We start from the raw sequence: 26,139 nt of genomic DNA on the forward strand, positions 1-26,139 counted from the left end.
TCAATACAAAGTCCACATGGTAAGGACCCATGGTGAGTCTGAAAGAAACAGCTGGGTTTATTCTCTGGAGATAACTAGAGTGGTAATGACGCAATGGCCACCACTTAGAAGACATGGTGCTGGTCTGTTGGACTCAAATCAATCTATATTGTGCGTCTTAACATGAAAGGAAGTAATAAATACAACTATAACGTAATGAGCTGGAATGTCTGGCTATAGCTCTAAATTATGGACATATAAAAGTGTATTGAAAAGCACTGATTATCCAAGCAGGTCTGAATCCGGAACATTTCGATTAGGAGACTCAATTCAAAGGAGACACACTACAGAGCAGAGTACCAGAGGTGACAGAATGAGGGAAGATCCAGAAACAATCATCTCCCTCGTTCTCTGTTAGACCAACAGCTGCTTCTCCTCTGACCTGCCAACAAACAAATGACTATAAAGAGAGTGAATGGGTTTTTAATTTCACTTGTAAACACCTCCCTCCCTCTGAATCTCCCTCCCTCCCTCTGAATCTCCTTCCCTCCCTCTGAATCCCACTCCCTCTCTCCCTCTGAATCCCCCTCCCCCCCACCCTCCGAATCCTCCTCCCTCCCTCCGAATCCCCCTCCCCCCCACCCTCCGAATCCTCCTCCCTCCCTCTGAATCCCCTTCCCTCCTTCTGAATCTCCCCCCCTCTGAATCTCCCTCCCTTTGAATCCCCCTCCCTCGTTCGCTCCCTCCCTTGCTGCTTTCGTCGCCAAATAAACATGAACAGGAGGTGAGGTGAAGAGAGAAGCAGGATCCATTGAAATATCAAAACAGGAAGTTAATGAGGATATTAGAGTGTTTTGTTTTGCCTGTGATGCAGCAGTACATCGGCGCTGGAGACAACAGCTTAGACCACTGGCCCTCCCTAGGCCCTGTTAAAGAGGATTTTGACTGTGACTGAGCTGCTTAGAGGTTACGCCATTTTCCATGTATTCGTTTGTTAATTAATCGCAAATGCCTCATTACCATCATCATCATTGTGACATTTTGACATCATGTGCATGTTTCCACTTGACATCAATACACAGTGGCAGAACTCTGTCCGACAGCGCCCTCACGGTGCTTTGGTGTTGAATTACCACATGAAACTAACGGGAAATAGAAAAGTTAGAGCTTGGACTGTTGCCATGCAGGAACGCGTGTTTGTTCATCATTTAGCTGTTGGGAGCCACTCATCGTGGGTGGTTTAACAATTCCATTCTATTCAGGGCCTATGGGCTGATAGGCAGATCATCAGTCTGTAAATGACAGTGTTGAGCTGGGACTCCACACATACTGCACTGGTGGGCGAGAGGTCAGTGCAATCTATGTTTGACGTGATATTGACATAAATGCACGCCAGTGCACACTTTTCTCTTTACTTTCTTAACTATATTCAAAAACCATCAATTAAATGTGCTTGTTGCTAGGGAAACCGTTCAATTAAACGATGTTCTTAACAGTACCAGGATCTGCTGACGTGATCCCTTCTCTGAAGGCTGGACCTGGAAGAATGAAAACTCAAACCTGAGGTACTCTATTGTGAATTTAGAAACAAATCGAGTCACTTCTTCGGCCTCCATTCATCCTCTCTGTGACCGACTAATCTTCTAAATAACAAAAGGTAAGAAATGCCAAATGGAGAATATATGCACGCGAGACACGTCTCTGGCTGTGCCTAAAAGCACCCCCATGGACACAACATGGATGTTTGGCCATGAGGTTTGTTCACAAGAGAAAGCGAAGATAACAATGGAGGACTGCCTAGGCAGCCTTGGTGGCTAAAAGCACACAGGCAAACTCATAAAATATTCAGGAGAGGTGTGCAGCAAAGAAATGACATTTACAGAGATGAATTAAAAACAAAAGCCTGTTAAAAGATAGCTGAGTTCTTGGAGCAACGGTAACGGAACAATGAACAAATGCCAATGCCCTTTCCCATTACCTAAGACTTGACCAAAACGGGCCCTTCTTAAACCAGCTGGTGTGTTGCCATGCTGGTGCCACGTTTGCAAGGCCCCCCGGAAACAAATTAAATTAAGATAAGACACCTACTCACTCTTACAGACACCTTGCCTGAGAGATTATTTCTGGGTGTTTTTCTTTCCACTCGACAGTATCTCATACCCCCATCCTCATCCACGTGTACAGCCTTAGAGGGGATGATTGTCAGGTCTGCTGTGTCGGAAAGTGTTGATTCAGAAGAATGTTCTGGCACCCTTGATTGCCTGTACCTGTGTAGGTCTGCTGGAGGTGTAGGCTGGGTCGGTTCAGAATCTAACCCATCCCGTGTCCAGAAAAGATAAGAAGGCATCACGTCCACACATCAACCACAGAAACAGTACCGACACCATTACCAATGAAAAACATGCAGGCAGATTAGTTCTGACAGGCTGCCTAGGTGAGATAAATGGCCGAGACATTTAGCATTTCTGTCTCTGTGAGAGACACATTCTCCTGTGTGTTTGACTTGGGCTGAGTGAGTCCCTGCCGACACGGACGGGAATCAAACAATCTATCTAAACATAAACACTGATCCAGGTGTTGCGTCTAATCACTCTGCTCCCCTAACAACAGCTCTGCCCATTAGTTTAGAATGATACCCAGCTGAACAATGTGCTCCCCTGGTCAGCGGATACAGCCGCCCAACCTGTGTTGGCCAGGTGACAACCCCTCCTGACACACTGAGGGTCCTGGTCTTAACAGTCTCCCGCCACGGCTGAGCCATTGCACACTGCTGCCAGATCAGCCGGGAACAGGAAGGCTTCTGATTGACAAGCCAGAGTGTGTGCCTGAGAAGCTAGGCTGAATGACCCACTTATTCTTCTCCAATAAGGTGTGCCCTCGGTCCATTCTCCTCATATAAGGTGTGCCCTCGGTCCATTCTCCTCTTATAAAGGTGTGCCCTCGGTCCATTCTCCTCTTATAAGGTGTGCCCTCGGTCCATTCTCCACCAATAAGGTGTGCCCTCGGTCCATTCTCCTCCAATAAGGTGTGCCCTCGGTCCATTCTCCACCAATAAGGTGTGCCCTCGGTCCATTCTCCACCAATAAGGTGTGCCCTCGGTCCATTCTCCTCTTATAAAGGTGTGCCCTCGGTCCATTCTCCTCTAATAAGTTGTGCCCTCGGTCCATTCTCCTCTTATAAGGTGTGCCCTCGGTCCATTCTCCTCTTATAAAGGTGTGCCCTCGGTCCATTCTCCTCTTATAAGGTGTGCCCTCGGTCCATTCTCCTCTTATAAAGGTGTGCCCTCGGTCCATTCTCCTCTAATAAGTTGTGCCCTCGGTCCATTCTCCACCAATAAGGTGTGCCCTCGGTCCATTCTCCTCCAATAAGGTGTGCCCTCGGTCCATTCTCCACCAATAAGGTGTGCCCTCGGTCCATTCTCCACCAATAAGGTGTGCCCTCGGTCCATTCTCCTCTAATAAGTTGTGCCCTCGGTCCATTCTCCTCTTATAAGGTGTGCCCTCGGTCCATTCTCCTCTTATAAAGGTGTGCCCTCGGTCCATTCTCCTCTAATAAGTTGTGCCCTCGGTCCATTCTCCTCTTATAAGGTGTGCCCTCGGTCCATTCTCCTCTTATAAAGGTGTGCCCTCGGTCCATTCTCCACTTATAAGGTGTGCCCTCGGTCCATTCTCCTCTTATAAAGGTGTGCCCTCGGTCCATTCTCCTCTTATAAGGTGTGCCCTCGGTCCATTCTCCTCTTATAAGGGTCTGCCCTCGGTCCTTTCTCCTCTTATAAGGTGTGCCCTCGGTCCATTCTCCTCCAATAGGGTCTGCCCTCGGTCCATTCTCCTCCAATAGGGTCTGCCCTCGGTTCATTCTCCTCCAATAGGGTCTGCCCTCGGTTCATTCTCCTCCAATAGGGTCTGCCCTTGGTTCATTCTCCTCCAATAGGGTCTGCCCTCGGTCCATTCTCCTTTAATAAGGTGTACATGATCAGGTTCCCTGTCTTGGTGGAGAAAGCTGTGGACACTGAAGTACAAATGTACAATTATGTAACAAAGCATATGCAGGAGAGAGAGTAGCAGATAGAACGTCTAACTAAGAAAGACTTTAAGGGAGATGATGCATCAATGAATAAAGTGAACTAATCTGAAAGCGAGTCAAGCTGTTACTGTGGGTAAGACCTGCCCCCTAGTGGGGCTCCTTCAACATCACAACAAATAATGTTGGCCAATAAAATTGTACATAATAAACTGTAGTACCAACAGTTAATGAAATAATTATTGAAGTCATTTAGCCAACATATATTTTATTCATTTAATATAAAAACAACATTTTACTTTAAAAAAAAAACAGGTGCTTTTAACTTTTCTTCACAGGGAAAAGCCAATCGGCAGTCCCAGATAGGGCAGGAAATCAGGGCCAAACACAGGCTCACTGTAGGCTGATTAAATTCAACACAACAACATATGCAAAGTCATTTTGAAGCAGGCACAATGCTACAACCCTCCTCCAGCCCCACTCACCCCCTTTGTCCCTATGTCTCTTTCCCCACCTCCCCCCTCTCTTTCTGCACCTTGGGAGTAACACTAACTCAGCAAGCAGAACCACCCAGAAGACCTGTGATTGGTTGACTCAACGGAGAGGGCAGTGACTGCATTTTCAAACATTTAGTTGATCAAATCTGACCGCAACCTTAACCCATACATATCTCTAATCCTTAACCTAAGTGTTTTAGAATGAAACAGAGTGACACGAAAAACAAATGAAACAATGAAACGAGTGATTTCAGATTTGGAACCTAAGCTCTGCCCTCTTCTTTGAGTAAACCAATGACATTCATTTCTGCCTTCATGGCAGATCTACCTCAAAGTGAAACTCCCCAGTCCCAACCCAACAAATTTTCTCATTTTCCACCCGTTCCCTAAATCTCTCTCTCCTTTGGTCCTGAGCCCTTCTGCTCTCTGATTGGTTCCAGGCGTGCCACCGAGCTTTTCTTGCCGACTCAACATTCCACAGCTGGAGACGCCACCACACACCCCCCCCCCCCCCTCCCCCCTCCCCTCCCTTCTCTGCTCTGCTCTAAAGCAGAGAAGAGGTGGATTTTCAGCCTGGCTCAACGCCCACTAGGAGTTTCTATCAGAGAGGATCCAACGTTATCCACGCAGCAGGACACAGATCCGGTCAAGAGGGGTGACTGTGGGAGGAGGAATGTAACGACAGGGAAAGAAAACATCAGTCTCTTCCTCCGTGGTCAAATGGGACCCAGGCGTAGGGGTTTCAGTTTGCTGATTCACTGCCTTGAATGCAGCTGTGCTCCATTCCTAACCGTGTACAATCCTCCCCAGACTAAGGCGACGGCTCGCAAACCTCTCCTGGGGACCGCCCAACAGTTCCATGCATTAGATGTCATCCAGACCCGGCACACCTGAATCGACTGGTCTGCTAATTATCAAGCCCTTGGCTGCTTGATTCAGGTGGGATATTTCAGGGCTTCAAAAAATTAGCTGGGGGCCCACCTGGAGAGGTTTGAGAACCACTGCACCGAGGAACAACACAAGCAAAAAAGTTGACAATGCGAAATAAAATGAAAGGGGTTTATCTTTCGAAATGTTTAAAGAATGTGGCAGTTCCTTTTTCAAATGAGTTCTTTGGTTTTCCAAGCTGCATTGTTAAAGAGGCTTTCCCGAAAGTTAGGCTCTATAGTACCTTGAGGAACAATTTATTTTGTTATGGCCAATATAAAATGGCTAAAAGCTGTTCTTAAGCAAGACACATGGCGAAGTGCCTGGACGCAATGATTAGCTGTGGTAAATTAGCAATATACTACAAACCCTCAATATACCTTATTGCTATAAAAAAACATTTACCAACACAACTAAAACAGTAAAAAGTGATTTGATGTCATACCCATGGTATATGGTCTCATATACCACAGTTTCCAGCCAATCAGCATTCAGAAATCTAACCACCCGGTTTATAATGTGAAACAAATCACAAATTACAGCAACATCCTGAGCTAAAATAAAAACAGAACATGCGTCCCATTTAAAGTGAATGACCTAAAGGGGATCTAAGCTTTCTATTGTTGCAGGTTAGGTTCTACTTGTACCATTGTATCCATCCATACCAGTTATCTGACCAAACTTTGCACTATGTTGCCATCTAAGCCAAAGGAAATATAACAAAAAACAGAGTACTGCGGTAATAAAACATGAATAAAGAAGTGAACGCCATGTCCATTGCTTAAAGTAATACATGTTGGCTCTTCTCAAGATGGTGGTAGAAAGTGCTAAAACAAACCCTCTAGAACCCTCTAGAACGTAACATACAGAGATGTAATACAACAATCAGTCTAAATCAATGTCAAACCTCTGGTTAATCTTCCTCTCGTTCTTTCTCCCTCTCGTTCTTTATCTCTCATTCTTTCTCTCTCTCTGTCATTCTCTCTCTCTGTCCCCCTTCTGCAGGGGTACTTGCGGTGTTCAGGCCAGGGACAAGTTTGTGGTCTGGTTTGCACTGGTGTATTCGCCCCCTCCTCTTCCACGTGGAAGCATTGGTTAGTTTCCAACTGGCCTCTGATGACGTGTCAGACAGAGCAGAAGAGAGGCAGGGCACGGCGACAACCAAAGCTTCACCACAACCACCAAAATAAGGAGGATTCTCTACAGCTGCGCTGGTTCCGACAAAAACAAACAAAAACACAAACAAGTAAAAAAGGAAACACACTAAAAGGAACCTGATGTTAACCTCAGGTAAATACTGTCGCGGCAGAAGACTTTGGTCGCCCGGGAGACTGCGCGGAAATCTGGATGAATTGGATTGGCTTAGTGTCAGAATGGGCGTGTCTCTCTGAGAAAAGAGCCCTGAACGCAGGACAGGTCAGGAGGGGGCGGGGTTTCAGATCGTGCTATTTTGATTGTCACCTGCTACGCTCCACACAACACAGCCCCTCGGCATCTTCCAATAAAAGGTCAAAGCATTACATGTATGAGTCGGTCAGCGGGTCGGTCGGTCCGAGGTCCCTCCCAGGGCGTCTCCCCGTACAGGCTGGTCCTGCTACTCCGGCTGCTCGTTGAGCTCCATGTCGGAGACCAGGATGTTCTTCTCGGCCTGCTCGCCGGGGCTGGAGTGGGTACGGCTGTAGCGTGCGCCCTCGTAGGAGCCTCTGGAGCCCACCTGGCGCCGGCGGTACAGGTAGATCACGCCCACGATGACGATCACCAGAACAAGGCCCGTCACCATGACCAGGAGCAGCGTGGGTAGGTGGTCTTCTTCAGCTGAGACCCAGACAGGGAAAATGGAGGAGGGAGAGGTAAGAATTTCAAATTCCATGTAATTGTTTCATTGGCTCAATTCTGCAGAGGTACGTGATGGGAAATCAATAGTTGAAGAGCGTGACAGACTCCGCCTACTTACACACTGCAGGCGAAGTCTCAGCACCTGCAAAATGGAGAAAAAAGAAAAATTAGCTTACAATTTCAGTGACTAGTTGCGAGATTTCTGATGCGAGATTTCACTGTGCACGTCACATATATGACTGCCTGGTGTTAATGGGCATGGGCATCCATGTTGGGGGGGGGGCTTACTGTGTATGACTGCCTGGTGTTAATGTGCATGGGCCTCCTTGTTTTGGGGGGGGGGGGGGGGGGGGGTCTTACTGTGTATGACTGCCTGGTGTTAATGGGCATGGGCCTCTATGTTGGGGGGGGGGCTTACTGCGTATGACTGCCTGGTGTTAATGGGCATGGGCATCCATGTTGGGGGGGGGGGGCTTACTGCGTATGACTGCCTGGTGTTAATGTGCATGGGCATCCATGTTGGGGGGGGGTCTTACTGTGTATGACTGCCTGGTGTTAATGTGCATGGGCCTCCTTGTTTTGGGGGGGGGGGGGGGGGTCTTACTGTGTATGACTGCCTGGTGTTAATGTGCATGGGCCTCCGTGTTGGGGGGGGGGGGGGGGTTCTTACTGCGTGGCCGTTTGCAGATGACTCCATGGGTTCGGTTCTTGCAGGAGCCTGGTTTCCACAGACCCGTGTTGCTCTGGATCCAGAAGCAGGTGTTGGGGGACAGCATGCTCAGGTTGGTGTCCTGCACACCCCAGTTGGTGAACTCCACGTCTGCATTCTCAGACCACATCAGACTGCCCCCTGCAGGACAACACCGGGAACACACCAGACAAAGATCGATATTCACACATGATGAATGTCTCAACAATAAATCACGTATGTTAACGTTTTCCAAAGTCTCCTAAGGCCCCATAGATGTTTCACATTTTGTTTTTAACCTGTGAATGGCACAGCTGATTCAATTATTCAACTTATCATCAAGCATTTGACTAATTGAATCAGGTATCCTAATTAGAGGTCAAAATTGAAATAAGAAATTCATCAGAGCGAGGGACCAGAGGAGACGGTTTGGTTTTAGCGCCACTTAATGGTCAATATGCATTAAAAGCTCTAGCATATGTTGAGTCTTGAAAGTGTTTGTAACGTGTACATTATGTTATAATACAAATCGCAAAACACAGATTGTGACTTCAAATCTGCAATCTCTGACAGGGCCAAGGCATGCTAAAACATATTAAGTAATTAACTGGCTATTGGATTCCAATAAAAATGTATACATCTCAGAAAAGAACTACTCTGAAAAGACTAAAACGATTCTAGTTAATGTTAGCTAGCTTTTAACTATTTGCATATCACACAAGCCAAAAAAGTTTGCATATGGACCATATGACATGATTAGTTAATATTCAGTCAAAACCAGCACCAATGGATTATCTTCACTTACCTCAGAACACGTTTTTCCTGCAACATTTTGGTACTGTGTGCCTGATCAGGTCCACTCAACCCCCGCACCTTGCAAAGTTTGAATTTTCAATTGCTTGTTTTAGCGCCACTATCTGGCCAATCAGCGTCATTTTGTAAACGCAAAAGACCCCAGGGTGTTATTCACCCAGATTTTGTCCGACTACGGCAAGTATCACAAAGCAACCACAGAGGATTTTAAAACAGCAGGTCACATGAAGCTGTAGCCTACACCAAATATCTTTACCTTTGGGGTTGAATGTGATGGCCAGCCAGGCACCATGGGCTTGCTCCTGGTAACCCTGGATGTGCTCCCAGACAAAACCATTCTCTGTCTCATCCAGGACAGACAGCAACTGGCCACCCACTGGAGAGAGGAGGTGGACACAGAGGGGGACAGAGATGATTAGACAGGGTTGATAAGACCGTCGAATTGGTAACAAGACGGATGATGTCAGAGTTGACAGACAGGAATGACGGATGATGGCGATAAGGACAATGACGATAAGGTGAGAAGGAAGCAGGAAATCGGTGGATGTTAACGTGGGCGCGTTTCAATAAAGGCTCAATGAATCAGAGCTAATTTGAAACATATTGATGTGTTTGGGCGCTGGAAGCGCTCCATGACGACAGCAGTTGAGCAAAGAGACACATTCTGTTCCCGGTGTCACGCTCACAGGCATGTGTACAGTGTCACGCTCACAGGCATGTGTACAGTGTCACGCTGACAGGCATGTGTACAGTGTCACGCTCACAGGCATGTGTACAGTGTCACGCTCACAGGCATGTGTACAGTGTCACGCTCACAGGCATGTGTACAGTGTCACGCTCACAGGCATGTGTACAGTGTCACGCTCACAGGCATCTGTACAGTGTCACGCTCACAGGCATCTGTACAGTGTCACGCTCACAGGCATGTGTACAGTGTCACGCTCACAGGCATGTGTACAGTGTCACACTGACAGGCATGTGTACAGTGTCACGCTCACAGGCATGTGTACAGTGTCACGCTCACAGGCATGTGTACAGTGTCACGCTCACAGGCATGTGTACAGTGTCACTCTGACAGGCATGTGTACAGTGTCATGCTCACAGGCATGTGTACAGTGTCACTCTGACAGGCATGTGTACAGTGTCACGCTCACAGGCATGTGTACAGTGTCACGCTCACAGGCATGTGTACAGTGTCACGCTCACAGGCATGTGTACAGTGTCACGCTCACAGGCATGTGTACAGTGTCAAGCTCACAGGCATCTGTACAGTGTCACGCTCACAGGCATGTTCCAAATGGTTCTCTATTCACATATACAGGGAACCACTCAGTGGGGCCCAAAGATGGTTCCCAATCATGGGTGGCCACATTTTAGCCACCGAATATACATACAGCTCTAGAAAAAACGAAGAGACCACTGCACATTTTTCTTTTCTTTCCTAAAAAGTTGAAAAGGAAGGTTTGAGTGAGGAACAGAACCGTTGAATTTGCAGTGGTCTCTTCATTTTTACCGGAGCTGAAAATGTTTTAACCATTGTATCGAGAAATCTTTTTTTTAATCACACATTTCTGGTTTCAAAGAGCATAGAAATCTACACAAACCACTAAGCTCAAGACGTTTTGCAGGCTTTACTGAGGGGTGTTTCTGGCTGGCTGATGGGTGTATCGGGCTGTCTGAAGGGTTTGTCTGGCTCATAGAGCAGTGTCTCTGTCTGGCTGATAGGTGTGTCGGGCTGACTGAGGGGTGTGTCTGGCTGACTAAGGGGTGTGTCTGGCTGAATGAAGGGAGTGTCTGGCTGAGTGAGTGTGTGTCTGGCTGAGTGAGTGTGTGTCTGGCTGAGTGAGTGTGTGTTCGGCTGACTAAGGGGTGTGGTCTGGCAGACTGAGGGGTGTGTCTGGCAGACTGAGGGGTGTGTCTGGCAGACTGAGGGGTGTGTCTGGCAGACTGAGTGATGTGTGTGTCTGGCTGAGTGAGTGTGTGTTCGGCTGACTAAGGGGTGTGTTCGGGCGGACTGATGGGTGTGTCTGGCAGACTGAGGGGTGTGTCTGGCAGACTGAGGGGTGTGTCTGGCAGACTGAGGGGTGTGTCTGGCAGACTGAGGGGTGTGTGTGTCTGGCTGAGTGAGTGTGTGTTCGGCTGACTAAGGGGTGTGTTCGGGCGGACTGATGGGTGTGTCTGGCTGACTGAGGGGTGTGTCTGGCTGACTGAGGGGTGTGTTCGGGCGGACTGATGGGTGTGTCTGGCTGACTGAGGGGTGTGTCTGGCTGTCTGGCTGACTGAGGGGTGTGTCTGGCTGACTGAGGGTGTTCCAGGCTGGTTGAAGCGGAGGGGTTGAGGGAGGGGTGTTCTGGACCATGTGACCATGTGATTGACATGTATGTGAGTTTCCCCCTTACCCTTCCGGCAGGAGGCCAAGGCCTCAGTCTGCAGCTGGAGGTTCTGCAGGTTAAAGGAGTAGCAGTGGTTCCTGAAGGGTACCCAGGCCCAGTCACCCAGTGACTGAGGGCAATGCCCTGGGTAGCTCCACTGGTGGACCACAGCGTCCTCTGATGGACACAGGCAGAGAGGGACAGAGAGGCAGAGAGAGTAGGATAGGGCGTACATGTTTATATACTGAATTATCTTCACGATCTTCAAAACATAGAATATGTAAAGTGTATTCACGTAGTCCTGTCCGTAAACACTTTTGTCAGGTTTGATGCTTTTTGCGGACCCCAGAAAGACGTGCTGCATCTTTAGCAACAGCTGATTGACATTTTGTTTAATTAAACACACTCACTCACGCAGTCGACACGCATTGCAAAACGCAAACACACACCTGTATTAATCTGACAGATGGCAGCATCCAGTTTAGCTTCACATGGGGCCATAGTCCACAGTCCTGTTGGGGTCATGTGACCACACCCAGACAGCGTGTTGGGCTCCCCGTCCCGCCAGGCCGTGTAGGTCAGCTCCTCCTCTCCCAACCAGCTGAAGCTCCGCCCCTAAGGGGGAAATGATCGAACCTTACAATCGGATTGCACGAATACAAGTGGTGTGTAGTGGAACCATAATGAACACAAATCTGTCCAGCTGTTCCTGACTCCGGTCCGGGGTCTCACCCCGTAGTTGTAGAGGGCAATCCAGGCTGGGAGACGCAGGCTGTTCATCAGCAGTGTGAGGTAGGCCTGTTGATACGGATCTCTCACGGAGGCCAACGTCCCGTTCAGAGACTCACACACATGCAGAGCCCCTGTCCAGTCCAGACGCTTCTTTACCACCCGGTAGGTCACTCCGCCCAGGTCCACAGGTCCGGTCAGCGTGGGGGGCAGAAGGGCAGGCCTGGGGGGCAGGGTCGGATCTGAAAGACAAAGAGTTCAAGTTTCAGTTGACTGACACATACACACACTCACACACACACACACACACACCAGACACGATAAATGTATTGGTTAGGTATGTGGATCAGTGGGTACGTTGTAACAGATTCACACAGGAATTCTGGTCTGTGGCTCGTCGGACATGTCAGTGGCTGGCTGCGCTGTTGGGAGTTGCCACGCGGATACCTTGTTTCTTCTGGCAGATGTAGCCGTGTTTCTCGGCCTCGCAGGCCCGGGACGCCCACATTCCGGTGCTCTTGGCCGGGTTCCCGTGGACCATCAACACACAGTTCCCCTGTCGGGTCACAAGGGTTAGGGTTAAGGGTTATGGGGGGAGACACTGGGGATCCAGGCCAAAGTGAACAGACGGACAGAGAAGGGTGAGGCCAGGACGGAACGTACCGGATTCTTGTTGTGGAGCGGTCCACTGTTGTCCACGGGTTCTCCGGAGGCCCAGTTGGTGTAGCTGAGCAGCCCAGACTGGGCCCACTGGAACTGACCTTTAGAGTCGGACGTCAGCCCCACCCACAGGTCAGTGGTCACGTTGGCCAGCAGGGTAGTGATGAAGGCTTTGGGGGACAGAATGATGTCACTGATCACATTGACGGAGTGTGTGTGCACGCGTCAGAAGTGTGTATTAAACTACCTTGCTCCAGGTGATTGGAGACCACAGTCAAAGCTCCAGCCTGTGACGCACACATCATTCTGGCCCCTGACCACGTCGCCCTACGGCCCTCCTCGAGACCAAACACCTTATAACACTATACACACACACATACACACACACACACACACACACACACACACAGGAGGGAGATAAGAGCTTGGTGTGTTAGATATGACACTAAGCTGTCACATGAACATGGCTGGAGACGTCAACACGAAATCCCCACTTAAACCAGCCACTTCACGTTCATATAACGTTCCCACCTGTATCAGCCAGCATAAGGCACATAGGAGCCCGGAGGCTTACCTTGTGGAGGAAGGACGCCCAGCCACTGGGACAGCCTGCGGGGGGCAGGGGGGAGGAGGGGGTGGGCGGGGCGGTGCCGGTGACGTTCACCCTCTTACAGATGTAAGGCAGGTCTGAGTGGCATTTCTGATCGGCCCATTCCACTGGAGGACAATTCACCAGCGTTTTGGTTTCATTGAAAACTTTTTTTTTTTTGGCTTGATGGGAAAGTGTCCCCGGCTCCCCAGAACACTCACCCTTGCTGACGGAAATGTGGACACATTTGCGGTCGCGGCTGAGTGGGTGTGGCCTGCCGGGCGCCCAGGAGATGTAGTTGAGCACGGAGTGATCCGACCAACGGAAACGCCCGTCGTTGTCATACGTGTGAAGCCCAACCCACCAGTGATCCCCCACTGACCTGGTCATCTGCAGGTGAGAGACAGCCAATCAGAACCATTTGTACGGATGACCCCTGACCTCCAGTCATATACAGCCTGGCTGTTCAGGTGTGGTTTATGATACATGGGAGTATATTTATGAATGGATTTGTTGAGGGTAGAGAAGGGAGTACAAGCAACAGAGACAGAGAGAGAAATACTGTAGAGAGAGAGAGAAATGCACTCCATCATGAGAAAAGAGACACTACATTTTGGACTCGCATAACACAATATGATCCAGAATATTATAATCAAAAGGATTTAGGTACAAGCACAACAACCTTGAGAGTGACCCTTTAAACCAGTTGGCCCAGAAGCATCAGCAAAATCCAAATATTAGACCAACTCAAACAAATTAAAATCTCTATCCAAAATGCTTACACTAACTACTGGCATATGGAAATCAAATGTAAGCAAAAACTACCAAATTCTAAATAGAGATATCAAGTTAGCACAACACCTTGTACACATCAAAGAATATAAAAAAGAAAGCTACTAGCAATGTACAGACTCAGTGGCCATAGCCTGGCTATAGAGACAGAACTCAGTGATCATAGCCTGGATATAGAGACAGGACGGCATAAAAAATACATGGGTGGTCAGAAAACAGAGATTTTGTCATTTAAGAGAAGTTGAAAATGAACAGCACTTGCTACTCCACTACTTTAAGTATGAGTCAATTAGAGATATCCATTTCTTGAAATTCAAAGAAGTGATTGCTAGTTTTATGGAACTACTGAGGAGAAAATGTGCATTCTCTTGGGTGAAATTGAGAAACAATAGATGGTAGATGAATGTCCAGGCCTGTCACTACAGAAGAAAAACAATAACACCCAGAATGTAAATGTTTGATTACTGTTATTTATTTATGCCTCTTCTCTGTAAAAAAAATAAATATTATTTGGAATACTGTATATTTTGATTGTGCTTTTATAGTTAAATTGTATTTATTTATGCACTGTATCACTATGGTTACCTAAGCATGGCAACAGTGGCAACCATCCATCCATGCCAATAAAGCACCTATTGAAATGCTTTGAAATACTGTAGGGAGAGAGAGAAATACTGTAGAGAGAGAGAGAGAGAAATACTGTAGAGAGAGAGAGAGAGAGAGAGAGAGAGAGAGAGAGAGAGAGAGAGAGAGAGAGAGAGAGAAATACTGTAGAGAGAGAGAGAAATATTGTAGAGAGAGAAATACTGTAGAGAGAAAGAAATACTGTAGAAAGAGAGAGAGAGTGGGAGCTCATTTAATGTGTTCAGGCATGTTGTTGGCCTAGAAATTCCTAACATTCAGAGTTGATTGCATCGATAATGTTGTTATATTGTTATTACATAATGCCATATAAGGTCACAAAGGGTAAGGTAGGGTACCTTGTGAAGGCTGTCGGCCAGGAAGGCCTCCTCCTCAGCGGAGTGTATGGATGCCAGAGAAGCATCGAACCAGGAACAGATCCTCTGGGCTTGGTCCCATGTAGACCGGTGGTCAAAGAATTTATATTCTGCCTCCTGGAAGCCGATCCACTCACTGGCCGAGGGGGCTGGTGTGTGTGTGTGTGTGGGGGGGGGGGGGTGAGGAGGAGAGAGGGGGGGAAGAGATGAGGAAGAGTTGGAGATGTGTTGTAAGGACAGTTAAAGGAACAGATGACAACCCTTGTCAGCAATGATGTCCGTTCGGTCTGGTGCTCACCGTCAGTGGGGTTTGAATCCATATCGACTTTTCCTGAAAAACAAAAAAACACCAGAGTGGTTTAAATTCATAACCCATAACACATTTAAAAAAATATATATAAATATAGGTCAGGCTTTCTGGCTCCACCAGGGGCAGAAATATCAGTATAACATTAATGACCGTTGGTCTTTGTCAGTGTGTCTCTATGTATCAGTATAACCTTAATGATGTGGGTCTGTGTCGATGTGACTAAGTATCGCTATAACCTTAATGACCGTGGGTCTGTGTCGATGTGACTAATTATCGGTATAACCTTAATGATGTGGGTCTTCGTGACTAAGTATCGCTATAACCTTAATGACTGTGGGTCTGTGTCGATGTGACTAAGTATTGGTATAACCTTAATGACCGTGGGTCTGTGTCGATGTGACTAATTATCGGTATAACCTTAATGACCGTGGGTCTGTGTCGATGTGACTAAGTATCGGTATAACCTTAATGACCGTGGGTCTGTGTCGATGTGACTAAGTATCAGTATAACCTTAATGACCGTGGGTCTGTGTCGATGTGACTAAGTATCGGTATAACCTTAATGACCGTGGGTCTGTGTCGATGTGACTAAGTATCGGTATAACCTCAATCGGTGTATGGTCCTGGGGTCCGGCGGTTACCTTTGGGGATCTTGCAGATCCAGTCCAGTTCCGTGTCACAGTGCATGGCCAGCCATGTCATGCTACCCAGGTCCGCTGCTGCACACTGGCGGATGTTGTAGTAGTACCGGCCAAAGTTCTGGTACGTGTACTGACACACAGCAGGAGGGGGAATGAGAGGTGGTTACTGAACAACGTACAAAGAAAACAAGCTATACATTTATTTCTACAAATTCAAAATATCTATATCTTGCATATACAGCGTTTATGAATGCATGTACGTAATCAGTCTTTCACCATTTTAGTAGTAAGTCTTTCACCATTTTAATTGGGGCAACTAATCCGTAATACATCTCAGTCAGTTCAAATAATATGTTCTGTTCACGCAATATCCTTCTTTTACTGGTCGGACAAGTGTACCGTCTGTAGCAAATGGGATGAGAGCTAATCTCTCGTCAAAGATCCCATTCATTTTTGGAGATGGCAAAATGTGACCTCTGTATTTATGTTCTGAAACAATATATTGTTTCAGAACATAAAAAAGACGGTTTCGTTACTTTTTCCTCAACTTCTTTCCTGTAACATTGTAGCAAGGTCAAGCTAGTCCAGAAAATAGCTGGGCTGCTAACTTTCGGTTAGGTTGATGGACTCTAGCTGTGCTGAAATGACTTAGAAAAGGTTTGAAAAATTGCAATGTATGTACTGTCTGTTTTGAAGTGCTGGGGAGCCTTAAGCACTTTAATGTGAATGTGTCTTAATTGTAGGGCAGCATGTCTGATGCTGTGACTCACGGCAAGTCCATCGCTCCACTTCCAGCTGCCGTTGTCGTTGGGGTTCCTGCGGTTCAGCCCGATCCAGAACCAGTGCTGATCATGGTCCTCCGACTCCCTGTGGACAGTAATACAAAGACATTACGGTCATCATCACCATCATCACCTTCCTCCTCCTCCCCCTCAGCAGGAGCCAATCAGAACCACCGACAACACATTCTCCCTACAAATCACAGAGCCATCCCACGCCCTCCCCCTTTCGGATGACCATCAACCCGATTGGGGGGACCCACCCGAAGGCCTCATGCAGTATCTTCAGGATGAAGTGCTCCTCCTCCGGACCGCTGACACTCAGCAGGTTGGCTCCATGCTGCCTCTGGCAGGCTAGATGGGCCTGGAGCCAGCTCAGCTTCTGGTCCATCTGGTTCGAGTCGAACACCTGGGGCACACACACCAAAGCCAAAGCTACGATAACAAGTTACTAAACTGTTGTCAGCCCAGAGGTTGCGGTGCACTTGGTGTCAGGTCCACAGTTCTGTTCTACATAAAGATGAGACGAGGGCGGACCACAGCACCGCCTGGAGTTGACTGAATGTCACTGGCACTGGGATTGTTACCTCCACGTTACATTGAGGTTACATACAGTATGTGCCTGGTGAGGACCAATCTGTCTGGAGCAGAGCACACGTTCCGAACAGTATCAGTGACAGATCAGCTGAGGCTGAACCAGACAGCCTTCAAACTGTTCGAAACCTACACATCTCAGAGGAGAGGCTCAAAGGTCTTCGCTGTGAAATTAGCAAAAGACAAGAAAAAACACACAGATGCAGACAGACAGTTCAGTCAAGATGACTGAAGAAGGAAACGTCATGCTACTAATTTCAAAACTAAATCCTATTCAGTCCAGAAAGAGTTGTTGTCCAGACAGACTAAGAGTTGAACTAACTAGCCTGGACTCACTGTTCTCAAATTAGAATTGAGTAATGTCTCAAAATAAGGTGTGCACTGCCAATGCTTGAACAAGCAGGTTCATTCATGGAAATGTGAGCCATATCCAGGTTAAAGGACGCAGAATAACAGAAGGAGATACCATGGAAGGGAGCTGGTAAATCTGTTTGTATTACAATAATTATGAAATTATTGTTTGTATTTTAACTATTGCCCATTTAAATATTAAAATATATATTTAAATACCATACGCAGTCTTAACGCTGCAGGATACCTTGTAGCAGTGGTGTAGCTGGCTGCTGGTCTTCCACCCGCTGGGACAGGATCCGGTAAGGCTGGGGGTGGGGTGTGGGGCTGGGGGCTCTGGGCTGAGGGACGTGTCCTGGTTCAGTCTACAGATGAACTTAGCCCGCGACGTGACGCAATCCTTCACCTCCCACAGGCCTAAAGCGGAGCCCGTTGCCATGGTCACACACCCTCCTTTGATGGTGCCTGTAAAGGGGGGGGGGGGGTTCCATGTCACTACTGGATGGGCCTGGTACAGATTACAGATCTGAGTTTGACAGTCCTGCTGTCGTGGCTCTCTGTCCAGAATGGACTTGACAGATGGACAGAACTGCAGAGCTTCACATACCGCCGGGCTGGTCCCGGTTCCAGTTTGTGTAGGCCACTTCGTCCCCACTGATCCAGTGGAACTTGCCCGGGCTGTTCTGGTCGAGCAGGGCTATCCAGAAGGACTCTCCAGAACGGCCAAACAACAGACTGTTGACGAACGCCTGCTCAAATCTACAACAGTGGTGTACAAAGAGACAGGGGTCAGAGGTCACACTAGGTGCGCGTGAGGAAGTGCGTGCGTGTGTGTATGTGTGTGTATACCTATTGGTGATAGTAACGAGGGTAGCTCCACTGCCTGCGCATGCCTTCCTGCCCTCCTCGAAGGTCACCTGCTCCTCTCCCACCCAATAGCAGGCCGGACTGTGCCACTTCCAGCCCTGATGGGACAGAGGATGGGAGAGGGAGGGAGGGAGGGAGGGAGGGAGGGAGGGAGGGAGGGAGGGAGGGAGGGAGGGAGGGAGGGAGGGAGGGAGGGAGGAAGAGAGAGGACAAGGAGGGAGAGGTGGGGGAGGCGCGGGAGTGAGGGAAGGTTGAGTCATAATAGAAACCATGACTGTCCTAAAAGAAAACTGAAAATATGTCCAAAGAGAACTGTTTACATTGACAAACGTGTAATGAACAGCCAAATGACAGAACACATGGGGTTAATATAGAGAGGGCTTTTTCCAACACAGACTGACTGGATCAGAGACTGACAAGTCCATGCTCAGTGCAACTACACACACTCTCTTCTCACTCTTCATCCTCTCTCTGCCCTCTCTCTCCTCGCCCTATATCTCACCTCTCTCTCTCCACCCACTCAGCCTCCAACCCCCCTCTGCCTGTTTCTCTTCTCTCTCCTCTTAGTTCATATCTGCAGACGTGTACAGACCCAGAACTCAGCCAACGCACACAAGGTCACAGGGGTTTGAGTGTGTAGTCCTGAATGCGTGTTTTGAACTAAGTGTGTATTTGAGAGAGGGAGTGTTGGTAAATGACTTGGTGCGACTCAGTCCAACCTCAGGCTTTTGCACAAATGCATTTGGCAGTGAGGGAGAAACCTCAAAGACTTCCAGCTGCTGAGCTTTGTTCCTCTATATGAGAATCATATTGTGGATAAAAACCAGTACGTCTCACTCTCCTTCCCTATTTCTCTATCTCCCTTTGTCCCTTGTCTCTCCCACATTCACTCTCTCTTTCTGGTCTCTTCCCCAGACCCTCTGTCTCTCTGTCTTTCCCTCTGTCAGTCATTTCTCTCACTCGGTCCTTAAGTCCCAATCTCTCTTGCTCTCTCTCTCTCCGTCTCAAAGTGATAACCCAAAAATGGGTCGCCGAGAAACAAAGTGGCTGGAGAAAAAAATCGGAAACTACTTGAACCACATACGGTACTAGATATATAGACATGGATGGATGAATGGGCTGGCAGCCTCTTAGTAGCTGTTCTGTCTCACGCCTTGCACTGTGTTTAGGAGCAGAAACCGCACACCACATTACCCAATGAGCTGGGGTTCAAGGAGCCTGTGTTGTTCAGATAGAACCCCGACCCCTGACCCCACATGCAGTCAGTAAGCGGGGTGTTTCCTGACGGATGCAGGGAACTTAGCAGGACACTAGTTCAGTCACAGCGTCACAAACACACCTCAACCGTCACCACCGGTCACACCACGCTACTGGAATGCCTCCACATTGACAAGTAACTTTCACATATCCTCATGTGACGCTCAAGCGTTTACTCGTTCAACACACACACACACACACAAACTGCCAAACGAGAAGTTGGCTAAGCAGAAACCAACTGCTGTAACCCATTTGATATGATATTCACTGGCATATTAAAGATGCACCATAAACATGCACCATTTTTAGGAGAGGGAGAGCATTAGCAGGGAATTACTGAACTTTCCAGAGCCAGCAGTGATATTTCAAACATTCCAGCAAGAGTAAAGGTCTTTACCGTATAAGCAGGCAAAGGAGAGAATATCACTAAACCATGGAAGGACAGTAGTCTAAGTGAAATGGCAGAGGGAGAGAAAAAAAGAGAGAGATGAGGAGTGAGAGAAACAGAGACAGAAAAGGAGAGATGGGGAAAGGGAAGGTTGGAGGGGGTGAAAGGGGACAGGGTGAGGGGCTGAAAGGTGACAGGGTGAAGGGGTGAAAGGTGACAGGGTGAAGGGGTGAAAGGTGACAGGGTGAAAGGTGACAGGGTGAAGGGGTGAATGATGAAGGGGTGGATGAAGTTAAGGTGAAGGAGTGGATGAAGTTAAGGTGAAGGAGTGGAGAGGTGGAAGGAGTGAAGGGTGAGAGGGGGTCTAGGTGTGATGGAGGTAAGCGTGAATGAGTGGAGGGGGAAGGGGGTAGAGGGGTGAGTGGGTAAAGGTTGGAGGAGGTGAGGGAGAAGAACTGGAGGAAGAAGAGGGGGTGGAGGGGTTGAAGGGGGTGAGTGGTTAAGGGGTAGGGAGGTAATATTTCCAAACTGCCTTTAGAGAACCAGGGCTGAATGTATCTGAAGTTAATACAGCATGACGCTGCTAAAACCCTAAGTAGAACCTCACTGGACTGAAATACACTCAGAATCCCCATTAAACTCAACAGCAAAACACGAAAAGCTGCTCTTTGAGTTAAAACACCATTCATTTCATCTCTCCGCCTTTATTCTTTTCCCTCTCACCCTTTCTGCTTTTCGTGTTTTGTCTTTAGCCTTACACGTACTCAGGGTTTTGATAACTGAGTAAATATCTATCGGTCAAGGGCATTTCTGTAAATACATACACCTGCATTTAGCCAATAGAACTTTGATAGTGTGAACTGATACAAATATGTTGACGAACATCACCTAGTCCTGAAGAGATTTACACGACTGGGTTAATTAATGGTGGAAATATGATTGTTGGGTTTTGCCGCTAGTTTTATGGGAATTGTGACAAAACTATGCATCTCTATAGACAGGGATGGAAAGAGGGAGAGGTAAAGGATGACAGGGAACAACAGATTAAAGAAAGGAAGAGAAAGATGGATGCAGAGAGAAATGAACAGATGGAAATGGTCGCCTTTAAAAGCACATTAATAAGAGAAATAGAGAAACAGAGACAGAAGTGAAAGAGGAGAGAGAAGAGGGACAGGGTGGCAAAGAGGGACAGAGGGGGTGACAGAGAGAGACAAAAGGAAAACAGGGGAAGAGAGGAGAGAAAAAGAGAGAAAGAAATACAGAGATAAAGTGCTACACAAAGAGAACGAGGCAGAGAACATAAAGTGCTTCATACTGGTTTGCAGCCATGCTCTATTGTCTGTCCGTCAGTCTTCTGGGCTGTTTTCTTACAGATAGACGGCAGGGACTTATTACAAGGGCTATCATTCCAGCGACCTTCCTGTAAAACACACACACACACAGACACATAAAGAGAACACAGCTGCTTAGTATAAACACATTTCTTCTGGAGAGAGGCTCGCTGGCAAGAACAGCTCATAGGCGCGACATGACGAAGGGCCTAGACTACGGGATACAATGGCCAGGGGTCACTCACAGGTCCCCAGATGGTGACACAGTCCTCCGGAATGTTCTGGAAGTTGTTGGGTTCGAAGGGATGCCAGTATGTGAAGATCACAGGTGTGTGGTCTGTCCACTGGAAGTCCATCTGCATAGCCGTGTCATGCAGACCAATCCACAGCTCCTCAACGTCTGACAGACGGAAGGAGCCAATCAAGAGACAGAAAGCACAATTTAAATTCCCTGGACACACTGGATCAAGGTATTGGAAGGGCCGGACTACAAATACTCAACCCTCACGGTACTGCGGTTCAAAAGCCTCTCAGGCAGGTGATAAACAGCGTGTTAGCTATTAACCTCTCTTCAGGTTGGTCACGATGAACTCCAGTTCCGGCAAGGTGTGAAGGCTGACCAGGTTGGCCTCCATCTTCTGACAGGTCTTCTGAGCGGTGTCCCAGTCCAGCTTTTCCGACGTCAGTCTGTAGCAGCCGGCCTGGAACGCCTGCCAGCCCACATCACACTCGTACTTGTCGTCATCTGCCCAGGAGTCTGTCGCCCACGGAGCAGAGACACACTATATGTTAGCCCCTTGTTGTTGAGGCGGGGTAGCGTCTGAACAAGTTCAATCGGTAGACTTTTAGTGTTTCGTTACTGGAACTACTCCTGTGATTATCCACAAAGCCACTGGCTTATAGCTTCAGCGGGGTGGATTTGTTTGAGGGCGTCAGGTCGGGTTGCTAGGCAGACCTACCGGTGGTGAAAGGGTCCAGGGTGGCGTTGGGTCTCTTCTTACAGACGTAGGGAAAAGCTACAGAGCAGTCTCGGTTCTGCCAGCGGCCAGACGACTCTGTCCGGATCACCGCACAGTTCTCCTCTTCAGTATGACTTGGCTGGTCTGGGACGGAGAGAGGAGACGTACAAAAGATGGTCGAGGTGGGACGACGTGGAGTTAAAAAGATTGTTGGGTGTGGATGAAGTTGGGTGGGGGTTTAAACTATGGTTGAGGGTGGATGAGATGGATTTGGTTTTAAAGGGTTGTTGAGAATGGATGATGTTTGGTTTGGTTATTGCAGGGCTCAACTCTGATCCTGGAGATCAGAAACACTTCTGGATTTCATCCTCTCTTTCCGATAAGAGACATGTTCAGACCTGGCAAACCGGGTGATTGCAAACGCAAAAACCAGGAAGTGCCTTCCAGGACCAGAGTTGAAGAGCTCTGGGTTAATGGAATAGTTTTCTCACCGTTCTCCCAGTTGAGGTATTTGAGGGGGGAGGAATCAGCCCACTGCCAGCCTCCGTTGATGTCCAGGTCATTCAGACCGATCCACAATGACGCACTGTAACCTGTCAGCAAACCTGGAGGAGCAGGAAAGACGTCACAGGATATACGCATTTACGCAGGGACGTCACAGGAAAATAAAACCCCTTTCATCAAAACCATAGAAGAAAAAAAAGAAAGCTTCACCAGGGTTCTAATAAAGAGGACCGCATTGAATACACTCTGTATAATTGACATGACATTATGTTTCGGACCTGAACTCCGACAACAAGCAGCGGACTTAACGTACCATTGATGTACGTCTGCTCATGCAGCTTGGTGATGCTGAGCAGGTCTGCCCCCTGCTGTTGGCAGCTGATACGCGCCTCGCTCCACGACAGGGTGGCCTGGAAGTTGAACTGGTAGCAGCTGTCTGTCAGGCGGTCCGTGTCCCAAAACGTCTCGCAGTTGTTTTCTAGAAGGGTTAGGGGGAGAGGGGGAGACAAGGGGGGGGGGGACAAAGAGAGACAGAAAGGGTGAGAGGAAAAAGAATAAAGGCAGAGAGATGAAGACAGCGATGGACAGATAGAGAGAGAGAAAGAGAGGGACAGAGAGAGAGAGAGAAAAGACACCAGGAAGGGGGAGGGAGGCAGAGGACGGCGGGGGTCAGAGAGGAGGGAGGATGAGACACTGGACGGCAGGGAGGGGGGCGCGAGAGAAATGCGGGAGGCAGAGTGGACATGGCGAGCGGAAAACAGAGACACAGACCGAGAGCAGTGGGCGGCTGACGGGGTGAGAAGACAAGACAGCCAGAGGACGACTCACTGTTAACCGGACAGAAGCCCCAGCGTTCATCCTTGCCGTAGTCGTAGGTGGTGGCACACCACAGGTGACCATCCTCCCGGCCAATACTGGTGCAGCTGTGGAACCACTGGCCGTCGTACAGGAACGGCAGGTAGCACGGTCGGCCATGGGAGTTACCCTGGATGGTGTAGATCTCTGCAATGTGAACCCAGAACACATCGAATAAGGGTGACGGTCTAGTCGGACTGAACACGGTCAAAGTCTTGACGTAGCCTGCGTAACTAGGATCAGATTTTGTAATCTTACACAATACATGATAATAATATTATCATTTCCAATCTCGTAGAAGACTTTGGATCATAAGCACCGAGTTCTGTTTTGCAGGGCAGTTTTCTGGTGAGCATTTCACATGTCGTTTTTTATCGTCTTCAAAGTGGTTTATGTGGGTTGCAAAAAGCCAAACTTAACATGACACAAGCCAAATGAAATGTAAAAATCTTTGAAAATAAGAATCTTGGTATAATACAGCAAGTTCAAAGATTAGCAATAATTTCACAGAGATGCTCTAGTTTTTGTGAAAGATCTTTAAAAAAGAAAAGGCATGAATAATGCATGTTTGTATGTATGCATGTATGTATGTCTGACTGAAAATACACAGTGCCTTGCAAAATTATACAGCCCTCTGTCCCATAGTCTCATATTACTGAATAACAAATTGCGCATCAAAATGTTGCACTGTTTAAAAAAAAAAAATTAAACACCGAAAATGTAGGCTATTACTTTAAGTGAAATTGTTTTTATGTTGGGAAATATCTGTGTGAAAAAAAGCTGTCGAGCTCTGCAGCCGACTGGACTCACGAAAACAGTGAAAACAGCGGTGTGGACACTACAAACCCAAAAATGATTTTCAACGCAAACAAATATGTTTACTCAAAGACTTCCATAATCAAACATGCAATAAATAAATAGAAGATAAATTACAGGATCATGGAAAGATATGGAATAGAAACAATAAGCAGAAACAGACCGGATAATGGAAAATGTCTCAAACTATAAAGCATGCCAGAAAACATAATTTTCATTATGAATTGCCATGGGTAAAAAGGACACTCCACTAACAAACGGTCTCTATTGGGAACATATGAACGCCCCAATCAAACAGCAAGCTCAGTTTATAAACAGCTGTTTCAGTTCATTTTCCATTCTTACATGACGCTCAAGTAGAAACTAATCTCTGTTGCTCTTGAGAGGTGAATGAACATTATTTGAATGAAACCTGATCTCCGCAGTCTGACAGAAAGCCCCGGGGTTGCTACGGTAGCCCCTGCATTCCACTGGACAGCGGGGTATAAGGAAAGGACAGCGGGGGGGGGGGGAATAAATACAAGAGGGGTAGAAGGAGAAACAGAGCAAAAAGGGGAGAGATTGATATAGGAAGAGCAAAAAGGGGAGAGAGAGATTGATATAGGAAGAGCAAAAAGGGGAGAGAGAGTGTTAGAGAGAGACAGGATGGTTGTCTGTGATGTAACCAAAACACACAGCAAACCAGCCAGCCTTGCTTTCATGGAGGGCACATGGAAAATAGGGCATATGTGTTAAAAACGTGGCGGAAAGCCCTAGAAAGTTCCCTCCCTCTTGCCTGCCCAACCTGCTGCCTTGTGTCAGGTCGCTAGCGCAAAACCACACAGGGAAGTTACAAACGGTCGCACAATAATTTCTCCAGCAGCATGTTGACTTCACTAAGCAAGTTATGGAGATTGGAAATGAGAAGTAAAGCAAAATAAAAAGGAAATTATAGGAAGGGAGCTGCGTAGTACCTAGTGACTGCAGTCGGGAAGGCTGTTTCGTTGGTTGTATCATATTTCCCTGACCAACAACAACGGCAGTAAACTATGGCATTAGATAGGTATGGATGATGGTAATAAAAGTAGAAACTAAGCATTTGTACAAAACCACATCGGTGACCCATAAGCTGGGGCAACAATTTCTAAGTACAACATAAACACTGGTGTGCTTTTCCGTGGGCTATATAATGAGGCAAGAGCTGTTCACGTCCTGAGTTTATAAACACTGAGGAAATGGCTTTCCTTGGCTATCAAGCAGGTTGCCAGCCAGTAATAAGACAGAGATTACATTTGAATGTCAGTGATTCAGAAGACGCTCCAATCCAGAGCAGTTTATAGCTCGGTCATTCATCTTGAGACAGCTAGGTGGGACAACCACACGTTTGAGGTCGGCCTTCCTGACCTTACGACCTAGCAGAATAACCTGTCTTGTCCATATACATTCTCAAATGTGGGTATACTTCCCGTCAGTAGTTCTGAACGTTGTGCTCATGACCCTAACTCCTACGTTGCGTGCCAGGTCACTATGCACAGAAAATACTTACAACTTTGTTGGTTAAAACAGGCCTGGGCCAGCCTTCTATTGTCCACAGTGCTTCTAGCGAAT

The 26,139-nt window shown here is 47.7% G+C and overlaps 1 protein-coding gene across 1 annotated transcript in view; it reads right to left on the bottom strand.

The window, feature by feature from the left end:
* Positions 1 to 4,247: 4,247 nt before the first annotated feature.
* Positions 4,248 to 26,139, bottom strand: part of mrc2 (mannose receptor, C type 2) — a 29,663-nt gene continuing 7,771 nt past the window's right edge. Inside the window, exons 3-29 of the mRNA XM_029123613.2 lie at positions 23,710 to 23,883; positions 23,195 to 23,359; positions 22,869 to 22,982; positions 22,378 to 22,521; positions 21,984 to 22,175; positions 21,664 to 21,818; positions 21,403 to 21,507; positions 18,425 to 18,540; positions 18,183 to 18,334; positions 17,823 to 18,040; positions 16,894 to 17,039; positions 16,622 to 16,718; positions 15,852 to 15,981; positions 15,199 to 15,231; positions 14,883 to 15,049; positions 13,332 to 13,500; positions 13,096 to 13,238; positions 12,769 to 12,883; positions 12,525 to 12,691; positions 12,309 to 12,417; positions 11,865 to 12,103; positions 11,582 to 11,747; positions 11,160 to 11,309; positions 9,017 to 9,136; positions 7,930 to 8,109; positions 7,378 to 7,401; positions 4,248 to 7,238 (exon numbers count right to left, since the gene is read on the bottom strand). Of these exons, the coding sequence (XP_028979446.2) occupies positions 7,018 to 7,238; positions 7,378 to 7,401; positions 7,930 to 8,109; positions 9,017 to 9,136; positions 11,160 to 11,309; positions 11,582 to 11,747; positions 11,865 to 12,103; positions 12,309 to 12,417; positions 12,525 to 12,691; positions 12,769 to 12,883; positions 13,096 to 13,238; positions 13,332 to 13,500; positions 14,883 to 15,049; positions 15,199 to 15,231; positions 15,852 to 15,981; positions 16,622 to 16,718; positions 16,894 to 17,039; positions 17,823 to 18,040; positions 18,183 to 18,334; positions 18,425 to 18,540; positions 21,403 to 21,507; positions 21,664 to 21,818; positions 21,984 to 22,175; positions 22,378 to 22,521; positions 22,869 to 22,982; positions 23,195 to 23,359; positions 23,710 to 23,883 (3,911 nt within the window). The 3' untranslated portion in view covers positions 4,248 to 7,017. The remainder of the gene's footprint in view (positions 7,239 to 7,377; positions 7,402 to 7,929; positions 8,110 to 9,016; positions 9,137 to 11,159; positions 11,310 to 11,581; positions 11,748 to 11,864; positions 12,104 to 12,308; positions 12,418 to 12,524; positions 12,692 to 12,768; positions 12,884 to 13,095; positions 13,239 to 13,331; positions 13,501 to 14,882; positions 15,050 to 15,198; positions 15,232 to 15,851; positions 15,982 to 16,621; positions 16,719 to 16,893; positions 17,040 to 17,822; positions 18,041 to 18,182; positions 18,335 to 18,424; positions 18,541 to 21,402; positions 21,508 to 21,663; positions 21,819 to 21,983; positions 22,176 to 22,377; positions 22,522 to 22,868; positions 22,983 to 23,194; positions 23,360 to 23,709; positions 23,884 to 26,139) is intronic.

This window comes from Esox lucius, chromosome 11 (genome assembly GCF_011004845.1).
Source record: "Esox lucius isolate fEsoLuc1 chromosome 11, fEsoLuc1.pri, whole genome shotgun sequence".
Taxonomy (NCBI): Eukaryota; Metazoa; Chordata; class Actinopteri; order Esociformes; family Esocidae; genus Esox; species Esox lucius.